The 11,660-nt window shown below is 38.6% G+C and overlaps 1 protein-coding gene across 4 annotated transcripts in view; it reads right to left on the bottom strand.

The window, feature by feature from the left end:
- DST (dystonin) overlaps positions 1-11,660 on the bottom strand; it is a 4,096,730-nt gene that overhangs the window by 1,663,438 nt on the left and 2,421,632 nt on the right. For all 4 annotated transcript variants that reach the window (XM_044063350.1, XM_044063347.1, XM_044063348.1 and 1 more), the window contains one exon: positions 11,408-11,601. In XM_044063350.1, the coding sequence (XP_043919285.1) occupies positions 11,408-11,601 (194 nt within the window). The remainder of the gene's footprint in view (positions 1-11,407; positions 11,602-11,660) is intronic.

The following is an 11,660-nucleotide window of genomic DNA, read 5'->3' as shown; positions in this document are numbered from 1 at the left end:
TTTGTACACTGCTCAGCATGTAATCTGTGAGCAGTACTCAGCATGTAATCTTTGTACACTGCTCAGCATGTAATCTGTGAGCAGTACTCAGCATGTAATCTTTGTACACTGCTCAGCATGGAATCTGTGAACAGTACTCAGCATGTAATCTTTGTACACTGCTCAGCATGTAATCTGTGAGGAGTACTCAGCATGTAATCTTTGTACACTGCTCAGCATGTAATCTGTGAGCAGTACTCAGCATGTAATCTTTGTACACTGCTCAGCATGGAATCTGTGAACAGTACTCAGCATGTAATCTTTGTACACTGCTCAGCATGGAATCTGTGAACAGTACTCAGCATGTAATCTTTGTACACTGCTCAGCATGTAATCTGTGAGCAGTACTCAGCATGTAATCTTTGTACACTGCTCAGCATGTAATCTGTGAGCAGTACTCAGCATGTAATCTTTGTACACTGCTCAGCATGGAATCTGTGAACAGTACTCAGCATGTAATCTTTGTACACTGCTCAGCATGGAATCTGTGAACACTACTCAGCATGTAATCTGTGAACACTTCTCATCATGTAATCTGTGAATAGTACTCAGCATGTAATCTGTAAACAGTACCCAGTATGTAACCTCTGTACACTGCTCAGCATGTAATCTGTGAACAGTGTTCAGCATGTAATCTGTGAGCTCTTCTCAGCATATAATCTGTGAACACTTCTCAGCATGTAATCTGTGAATGATGGTCAGCATGTAATCTGTGAACAGTGGTTGACAGTAGGTTTGCTGGATGCAGTGACATGTACTCGCAAATATAGCTACTTGGGAAGCCAAGGATGCTGGATCAAACCAGATGGTGAAATCGGCCAAGTACCAACAAGTATAAAAAAGATTATTGCATTTCCAAAATTCAATGTTAAGTGCCAGTTATTGTCCACAAGATTATACACCTGCTCAGTCTTTGCACGTCTATTAGAAACTACCTAAAACATTATCTGATGCTGACTGTAGTTCAGCCCAAAGGACTGAAGTTTGAACACTGGCAACAAAATACACAAGGAAGGAGGATTTCTCTGAAACAGTGTGCATATTCTGTACAGAAACAAATACTGCAAGAAAATACTAAGAATGAATGAAAATGTGGTATGGGAATACGGATGTGTTTATTGTGGGGGAAGGGGTCACAGATGGTACCATTAGCTGGATATTGTAGGACTAGATGACCACATGTGCATCAGTCATTTTGCCACCTACTGGTGTGGCAGCACACTGTAATTCCTCTTATAATAAAGCGGTTGTGGGAGTCACACACCTCAGTGGTGGGGAGTTAGGTATTCTATCTGCACAAATGACCCACTCCCTAACATCTGATACTCACCTCTGAGCGTGTGTGCTGATTTGGCTCTCACCACTGTCAGGGAATGAGTTGCTCATGGGGCTGAGGTCCTGTCTGTGCAATGATTGGGTTTGGCTCTTGCCTCACAGGAGGAATGGACAGCCTGAATAGAGTGCAGGAAGGGCAGCCACTGGACAGATTATATAGATTATATAGATGGAGGTGGGAGAATGAAATGAAAAGTTATAGTCAAATACACATCTGCATCAATGTCATGGGCATCCTGACCATTCTCATCCATTATAGCAAATAGCAGTCAAAGAACTTAGTAGAACAAGTTATACTTGACAGAATTTACATCACTAGATAAAAAAATGTGAAACATCCACTGTCAGCAGATACAGATTCTTCTGTTGCTATGAAATGACCACTGTGATCTTACTTTTTGTCACCTTCATCCATGGAAATGAAGGAAACTGAATATGGGCTTCCATGTCCCCTCTTGAATTCTTTCACTGTGGAGGATACCAGAACTTGACCCTGACAAACAAAAGATGAGATGGGTGACATCTGTCCTTCAAATGAAAAAATACTGAGTCTCCCATGTCACAAAAAGATGCAGTCATCACAGAGATTTCAACAAAAAGCCGTGTTAAAGAAATGCAAGCTTAGGAAATGTCTAACATCAAACAAGCTGAATATAAAGGTTCCAGGCATGAATCACCTTAAGTTTCAAAGATGCTTTCTTAAAATGCACAGGACTTCATCACATCTACCTTCCTGACAAGACTGAACTATTTTTAATTTGGATATGGGTCAGCCATATGTTTATAAACCAGAGGAGAAGTTGTGGATAATAATAAAGAGTTGAAGGAATTTATCCTGCAGGGAAAGAAGATAAGAGTTAAGTGGGACAAGTTGATCCTTCCAACAGAACAAGGTGGTTTAGGTTACCTGATTTGAAGAGATATTCTAGAGTTACACAGTTAAGTCTCATATACACATACATACATAAGAATGGAGAAAGGAGATTTTGCCAATAGGATGGCTGCAAGTAGGGGTACAGACGATAGCCAAGTGGGGGCTGTGATTTACTGGAGAAACTAGCAAAGGAACCAAGATATTTGGAGCAAATAACTAGAGAGGAAAAGGTAATAGAGTAGGACGAAGCCAAGAAGATGTTTGGACTGCAAGCTAGAGACTGCCTTCCATTCAGGGATTGATATCAGAGTACAGGCAAACAGAAAGGGATATGGGAATATTAAGTGAAAGACATGCTCTGGTGGGTTTTTTTAGTCAAATCTAGACAGGTGTTGCTGTTAAAAAATGGATAATTAGTAAGACATAAAATATTGCATGGGAACTACACAAACCAATTAGTGGAGGTTAGAAAAGATTTTGGGAAAACAGACTGAAAACCAATGTACAAGAGAAAACTGGAGGACATATGTATGGTTCCCAGTTACACAACAAAGTCCAGAAGGTTTAGGATCTTTGCTTAGAATTGTTTGTACAGGTATTTTTTATACTCCAAGCAGACTTGAAAGAATTTTTCTTCAGGTAAATAGCAAATGTTGAAGTCTGATCGTGAAGGAAAAAGGTAATTAGGAACATATGTTTTGGGAGCGACAAGTTGTCAGATTTTAAAAGTTTCCCATAGTCCAAAATATTGGGTGAGAAAATGGATCTAACAAAGGATATGTTTTGTTTTTTGAGCTGGGACACAGGAACTGAATTGCCTACACAAAGCAAGGCCTGATTAAGTTTACTTATGTTGGCTGCCAACAAATAATTTCTACAAAACGGAACCGAAAGTCTAAACCAACTGGATTTGAAGTAGTGAATATTATAAAATAGATAAAAGAACTGGAAATGTCAGCTTTAGAAAAGCAAAGGAACTGCGAGGGGGGCAAAGATGGTGAGCAGTTAACAGCACTGAATTTTTGCTCTGCTTTGTTTTTAGATCTCTGACAGGATTTTTACAGAAAAATTCAAAGAATATGTTTCAAAACTTGATAATAAGTTTGAAACCTTTTTCATCTCTTTTTCCTGTCAAGAAACTAATTCCCTCAGAATGAGTCAGTCTAAACCTAGTGTACCAGACAATACAATTAAGATAGATATTCAGTCTATACTCATCAAAATCAATGAACTTTCTATAAAGATGGATAAACTGGAAAGCAAAATAGACAACATTAAGGAGGAATGTAAAACACAGGTAGAAGTTCTGAGTGAAGCTCTTAAACAACAGTCTTCACAAATTTCAAATATAGAGGAGGCAATGACTGTGTTAGATGAAAGAATGAGTGAGAGTGAGACAAATACTGAATTTCTCCTGAAACAAAATAGCGTATTTCTGGAAAAAATAGAAGATCTAGAAAACAAATCCAGAATGAATTACATTAGGATTTATGGCATCCCTGTGAAAGAGGAAGAAGACAGTTTCTAAATACCTGGCTGCCTAAGACATTGAACCTGCCTGAAGCTCTTGCCTTTAGTAATGTGAGGACACACAGATCACTTTCCAATACATCAATAAAGAAAAATCCACCTACATCAAGATCAGTGATAGTTAGATTCTTTTCCAGCCAAGATAAAGATCTTGTTTTAAAAACAGCATGGACTAATTATCCAGTTACAATAAAAGAAAACATAAGATTTTACAATGATTTCCAGCAAAAATAAAGATGCATCTTACAGGACAGAGGATTTTAAATACTTTGGTAGACACACTGGAGTTTATACAGAGAATAAAATTCTAGAAAAAAAATGAAATGGACTGCAGATTATCTATATCTCACAAAAGAAATGCAAAAAGGAATAGATGGTCAGTTAAAGACAAAAACAGTAAAAAATGAAAAATAAATGAATTACTTCATTCTCATAATATTGGTTCTGTAACAGAAAGAAGTGCATGGATAGTAAGGATCAGAGAATAATACAACTTTTTACCAGATAAATCATTTTATTCATTATTTCAAATGTACCTTTTTTAAGTTACATATATAAGTGAAACTAATTCATTCCAAATAGAGCTTAATCAGTCATACCAAACTTACCACTAAATGTAAAAATCAATATGATGAAACAAAGGTAAAGAAACAAATATCTTAAGCTCTTAACATGGCGTTGTGCTCTTTTATTAAACACGGTACTTGGAATTTAAAAATGACAGCAAAAAAAAAGTATGCTGAATTGCATTCTAATTCACTTAAGTGGCCATTTTACCTACACCAAAGAAAGTATTGGAATATCATTAAACAATTAGCACATCAGTAACACCAATACTAGCTGAATTCTTATCACATATTACTGGTATTCTTTCAACACAAGTTTTATTGTTAAGTCTCTATTAAAGGGCCTATCTCCACTTTTTGAGAGAATCATGTTTGATTGGCACCTGACTGATAAAGTGCTTGGAATAATCACCTCATTGGTTCTTTTGAATCTTGTTAGAGTTTTCTGTCAAGTTTTAGTTTTTGGTATTTAGGCCCTGCATCTGAGCAGGTTTCTGCTTGTTTGTGCCGAGCTAAACTGAGGTGGGCTACCAGCCACAACTCTGTGCCGAAATATTAGAGGACTAGAGGCTTCTGAGCTTAACAAAAAAAAAAAAAAAAAAAAAAAAAACATAAGTTGCCTGTTTTTTTTTTTTTTTTTTTTTTTTTTTTTTTGTTGCTTATTTATACTATTTACTGCACTTTTTTATTGCCTGCCGTTTACTTTTATACTTATTTACTGTGTACTAAACTACAGTCTTATACTGCAATTGCCTGCTACACTGTGTCTGTAAAACTGAATTTTATTTCTGTTTTCACTGTTAGCAAGCTTTTCTGTTGTTTTCACTGTTTCTTATGCATTTACTGGTATTTTTTCACTGTTTTAAAGCTATCTGTTCTGCCTGCTCTGATTTTCCCAACAAGCAGTACTTAATTAACTGATCTGTTAACTGTTTAAATAATTCTTTAGAGGGGTCTATATCAGAACATCAAAGTATTAAAACTTCAAATGTTCTGATATCGAAGACTATTCAGCAAATGCTAAAAAAGCTGCAGAACAGCGAATTCTTTCCTCGGGAAAGAATTCGGTTGGCCATTTCTGTGGCTTTGCTATTCTTAGCGCTGTGGTGGAAAGTTACGGGTTGGGTTCAGGTAAGTGTGCGATTGTTTGTACGTTAGGCTTAGGGGGCGGGTTAAATGAGTTAGGGTTAGGGCGCGGGTTAGGCGTGTGTGTGTGATAGTGACAGACTTTAGGGTTAGGGGAGGTTTAAGTGAGTTAGGGTTAGGGCGCAGGTTAGGTGAGTGTGCGATAGTGACAGACATTAGGGTTAGGGTTTGGGTTAAGGTAAGTGGGTAGATAGTAGTGTATGTTTAGTTTAGTGTAGCGTTAGATGTAGGAATTTAAGTGTATGTGTGTGGTTGCTGTTTGTTTGATGTGCTTATGTTGTGTGTATGTGTTTCGGAGCAGCAAATTTTTTCCATGGGAAAAAATTTGCTGTTCTGAATGTTTGATATTTTCCTGTTTAGATGTTTTGGGGCCGATGAAATAGCGTTCGCTATTTTCATCTTTTGATAACGTGATATAAACGCCTTTAGAGCATCCTGGCTGATTTTCTGCTGTTTTAAATGTTTTTCAGTGTCTCACTGCTACTTTTTCTGCTGTGTTAAATATTCTCTAGTATTTCCCACTAACACTTAGGTAGCTAGTAGCTAGTAGCTGTAGTATAGTCCAGACCCAGGCCTGCTGCTTCTGGAACTGTTTATAGTGGTTTATTTGTTCTGAGCACATTTTCCAGGCCATCTTGGAGTGGAAGGGGCCTATCTGCACTTTTGTGAAAGAACTGCATGTTATTAGCACCTGACTGGTAAAGGGAGGCTGGTCTAGGGTTTAGAATAAGCACCCTCATTGGTCCTTTTGAATTTTGTTACAGTTTTTTTTCAAATTTCAGCTTCTGGTACTTAGGCCCTGCATCTGAGCAGATTTTTGCTTGTCTGTGTGTCGTGAAGCACTATGCACAGCCCCGCAATTGTGCTCCAAAGTCGGACAGTTAAATTCAACAATTTTTCTCTTAAAACCCAGGCAGAAATATCCATTCGCCAAGCTCCTCCATGACTGTTTCTGAAAAGCCACCCCTCGTGACAACAGTCCTCAGCCCAGCATTATGGACAGTTGGACTACCCTTGTTTCTCCTGCCAGTCTTGTTGACTTGGGTCTCTTGAGGCAGTGTAGCAATTGCCTCATGTACACGATAACTCTCTACTAAAGACAATCTAGTACAGAATGTGAGAGATATACATACACCAAGAATCTAGAATCCATGCTCTCTCTCACTTAAAACAGTAACATGGAGAAGGTTGTCAACTCGCCCACCACTACCTATTCACATAGTACCACTACTCATACACATAGTACGCTTCAAACACGTAAATCCACATATGCGGAGGTTCTGTCAGAAAGCTTACTGAAACACCAGAAACCTCCAAAACACAAGTCTGCTACAGCTGACACTGTCTCCACAGCACCCATGACACCGGTGTATCACCCACAAAGTCCATAAGGTGTAACACTCAAAAAACAAGTTTTCTTGTCATTAGAGACTCAACAGTGAGACAAATGGATGTCCCACTCAGCTGCCTGTCCGGTGCCAGGATTCACCAAATCATGCATGCACTTGGGTCTCTCAGCAGCAAGTACCGTTATGATTCTGCTATAGTTCATGTTGGTGTGAATGACCTGAGATGTACCTCACTTGACTATATGAAGAGAGATATGGTCAAGCTCTCTGAGTATGTGTCCCAAGCAAGTATGTCCCTAGCCTTGAGCAGCATACTACCCTCACCTAGAATGATGCCACAGTATAAACAAAAAATTACTGATTTCAATAATTGGCTTAGTTTTTGGTGTCATTCCAAGGGGATCCAATTCCTGTCTGCCTGGGAAGCCATGGTCGACAGACCTCATTGCTTTGTTAGAGACGATTTGTACCTGACACCCCTAGGCTTTTGTTTGCTGGCAAAGGCTCTTGCCTCACCCATAGTGCCTTTATTAGGCATGTCTCAAAAACAACATTACCGATGTGAAATTAATCAATCAAAACAAAATGAGAGTCATGCTGCTAAATGCTAGGAGCTTAAACCAAAAACTGCACTCCCTGGAAGCACTTCTATCACTAGAAGATGTAGATGTTTGTGGAGTCACATAAATCTGGTTTAAGGCCTCAGAGAGTATCCTGGCCCTGCAAGGTGACAAAGTCTTCCACACCTTTAGACCGCAAAATGAGCTTGTGAAAACTAAAGGAGGTGCTATTTCAATCTATATTACAGATAAATTCACCTCCCATCTAGTTATACTGGACTACTCCATGGAGTTACTCCAGGTCCAGGTTACAGTGGGTAAGACCCCCATTCAAGTCCTAGCCAGTTATAGATCCCCCCCCATGGGTCACGACAACCTACATAACGAAACTGAAGACAATCCAAATTTTACCAAAAACACTGGTTATGGGGGATATTACTGACTCATTTAAGTTGTGGGTAAAACTTAATGATTTGCCTGAGAAATGTTAACTGCTGTTAATTTGCATTACATTGCTATATTACGCAGCTGTAGACATATGCAAACAGTTACTTGCTTGTTTTATATTACTCTGATTGTTCATTGTTATTAAAATAAAATTAAAAAAAAAATGTCAAAAAAAGAAAAGGGAAGGAGCCAGTTTGAAATTATGGGAACAATACTTGCAGAATAATGTTCAGGAGGAGGAGTAAGGTTTACGGGAAGGCAGGAAGCCATCATTTTATGTAATGTTGGACTGATGATAATTATAAAGAAAATATGTGACGTATAATGTATTTAAATGGAAAAATATTAATATAGCTTGCTTTCTTTTCTGTTAATGTATGCTTGCCTATGTCTTAAGTGGTATTATAATAAAGGTGCTTACAAAAAAGACTGAACTATTTATAGGCATGACACAAGAATATTGTAGAAAAGAAGGGTTTACATGTAGTCTCGATAAATGCTACCATCCTTCAAAATCTGTTACCTCATATAACTCTTCTTTTTAGTCTGCTTAAGAATATGAAAGTCAGTGTCCCACCTGTGAAGTGGGACTCCTAAGCAGTTAAGTGGCAGTCAGGGTGACTGGCCGAAGCACCACTCTGTAATTTACTTGAACTAGAACCTTTTTTCAGCCAAAAGGAGATATGCACTTCTTTGGAAGAACAAACGGAAGGGGGGAGAGATGCTAAAATTTCAGTGTGTGACCCTTAACTGATGTGATAGCTCTCCATGAATCAACATGAAAGAGAACCTTCTACCGCCTACCTACCTTGAGACTTTGGTAAGGTGCTGTACAATGATGTGGAAGCCCAGTATAATCAAATAAACAGTTCTAAGTTTCACTGCAGAAGGACTGACGTATCTTCCTGTAAGACGTGCTGCTTGGTACTTGCTGACAAAGAAATGCAGCAGTCCTATGTATGCAGCTATGCTGAATATACTGTGTAGTACACTGCTGCCACCTGGTGGTAGAAGTTCAACATGTCTTACATGTGTACATTAACACAAAGACCAAAGTTTTTTGAGTGTGACTGAGAGAAGAAACTCAACTGTAACGAACTCTTAGCACACGCATTTGAATTTCCCTCCACCAGAAAGTTACCTTCACCAAAACTTTTTCATCCTCTTATCAGCAGTTTGTAGTTTTGATCCATCCATGTAATTTTTGAGTGGCCTTAGGCAACAAAAGAATGTATACACAAAATTATGCACAGCAGCGCAGAACATGAAGGTAAAAACAGAACAATCAGCTAATCAGCCGATCCCAGAAACTGTAAAAACACTTTTATTTAACCAAAATGCTTCCTGGAATCGGATGACTAGCTGGTTGTTCTTCTCTTATTGGATTTTGTTTCTACCAGTTCCAGAAAGCTGCTTGTGTTTGGATTTGGAACACAAAGGTAGTTAAAAGCAGGTCAAGATGAAAACAGTTATGAATTCAGCTTCCAGTGCATAGACCATATTGTGACTGAGATGTCTAATAGGGGTGGGGCATACGTCCCATGATGTGCATCTTGCCTATAATCCCTGGTGTGTGGGCTACAGATGACATAGAAGGTATACTCTTGAAGAGAGGGTGGGGCTACTGCCTCTAAGAGAGACAAGTATGCTCCGCCTCATTATGCCTCTCCATAACCCACCTGCTCATTCTCCATCTGGGCTGCTAATCAATTGATCAAGGAAGTGTAAAACATAGTTAGAGCTCCTTGGAGACAGCCGGGAAGGCTTGATTTGACAGACAGAACGTGGTCCCATAAGATGAACAGGGTGTTAAGAAGCCATGACACAGTGCCTGTCACTGTGAAAAAGGAGAACAACCAGACTGCCAAGTTGGTGACAGCACACACTTTTTATGGGGAACTGGAAAAGGCAGTCAAGCAGGCAGGTCTGGCAGGCACAGAACTAGGTATAGCAGGAGAACGGCAACTAGCATAACCACACAAAGTCTTTAAAAAATAACACTTGAATGATATTGTGGGTGGGCAGTGATGACTGAAATGTTCTCCACTGACTGGCTGTACAAGTACATTACTTGTGGAAATGTGTCACATAGCCCTCAAACCACCCCACTGCATATCCATCCTCTGGGTTGTTACACGCATAGGCAAGGGGAACATCAGGTCTTAAATTTAAAAAAAAATGCAAGTCTGCTGCGGTTGATAGAACTAGCCTGCACCTACTCCACTCCAAAATTGTAGAATCGACACACAACCTGGTAGCAATGAAGCCTTTCTTCCCTTGAGAGTGAAGGCTGAACTAGTGAAGAATCACATCACACTTCAGGCCCATTCGTGCAGTGGCCCCTGAGAAGGAGAAAAGAACATGGAGGTAGTGGGTACAGTCTCTGAAGTCAGCTGCAACTGGAAGTTAGAATGAAGCAAAAAATCATGCTTCCCTTGCTAGCCCACCAGCAAAATTGTAACAAAAATCAGAAGACATCCACATCTTTTGGATGCAAACTGCAAAACAGTTTTTAAACTATGGTGCTCACTAAGATTCCTTTTAGAGAAATCAGGCTATTCAAAATTCACGTTGTCATGGGAGACAGCTATACTACATGTATTCAAATGCAATTATAATAATTTCTCTAAACACATTATAATAACACTATGCACCCTATTAAAAGCTTACATAGTGAGAAACTGGATAGACAGATCAAGACTAACCTGGTCAGAATATAAAAACATGGCGAAAAAACAGATATTGGCCGAGATGCTTTATAAAAAAAGTCAGAAGAACCAAACCTACTATCAGAGGTACTGCAAAGCATTAACTGATATTCTATCATAAACAGTAAGTTAAATGCTAATTATATAAGGACAGTAAACACATCACTTAGTCGAGATTAGTAGCCACAATAATTAAGGTGCATATTTGTATATGTGTATATAAGGTATAGTAGAGTAAATTGTTATTCTATAGGTGGATGTTATACCTCTAGTACTGCTCGCAATTGCAAAACAATGTATAAGAGAACTTCTATATGATAAAAGTTCTTGAACCAAATCATAATATAAGCATATCTTCGTAGTAATACAAAACTGTTGATCTACCTAATTTGAATGTTAATTAGTAAAGTGTGCAATAACTAGTATTATTTGCCTATGGTATGCATTCTGTAACATCAACTGTACCACTTGTATACGTCTTGTTTATCTTCGGCATATTTTGTGAAAATATTTAATAAAAAGAAATTTGATTAAAAAAAATCAGAAGACAGCAGTTAACTGCAGCCTGAATTCCCCGGAACATGCTGGCGATCTTACTGTTCAGTACAGTTTCAGTGTGAACTAGCAGCTCTATTATTTCCCATACCTGGCATGAGCAATTCAAAAATTATGAGCATTTGTATTTTCTTTCCAAAAGTTTCATCAATAAACAAGCACATCCAAGTTGACAATTACAGTAACTGTGTGAACCATTCAATAAAATCTTAGTTACAGGTTAAGCTCAAAACAAGGCAACTGTAAACAAAGTGCAATGCAAGTATCAGTCTCAGGAAAAAGGTAGTTTGATACCAACCTGCTTTCAATCTGGCAGTGTACATTTTGCCACCTTTCAACCAGTTGATCAACTTTTTCTTTGTGCCAGTCAAGGTCCAGATCACGTTCTTTGTGTGCTTTCAGCATCTGATCACTAATAGCTTTAGCCTTCTGTAGTTCATCTTCTAAAGCATGGAAAACATCTCGTTTTTCATCAACCTCTGAGCGCCATTGCTGTCACGCAAAACAGAAGCATAAACACTTAAAACACTGCATTGAATTCTCTTTGCATG

Source organism: Protopterus annectens, chromosome 2.part1 (genome assembly GCF_019279795.1).
Source record: "Protopterus annectens isolate FY-2018-M chromosome 2.part1, PAN1.0, whole genome shotgun sequence".
In the NCBI taxonomy this organism is placed as follows: domain Eukaryota; kingdom Metazoa; phylum Chordata; order Ceratodontiformes; family Protopteridae; genus Protopterus; species Protopterus annectens.
The sequence above is the reverse complement of the archived record's forward strand: the minus strand, read 5'-3'. Positions and strand labels throughout refer to the sequence as shown.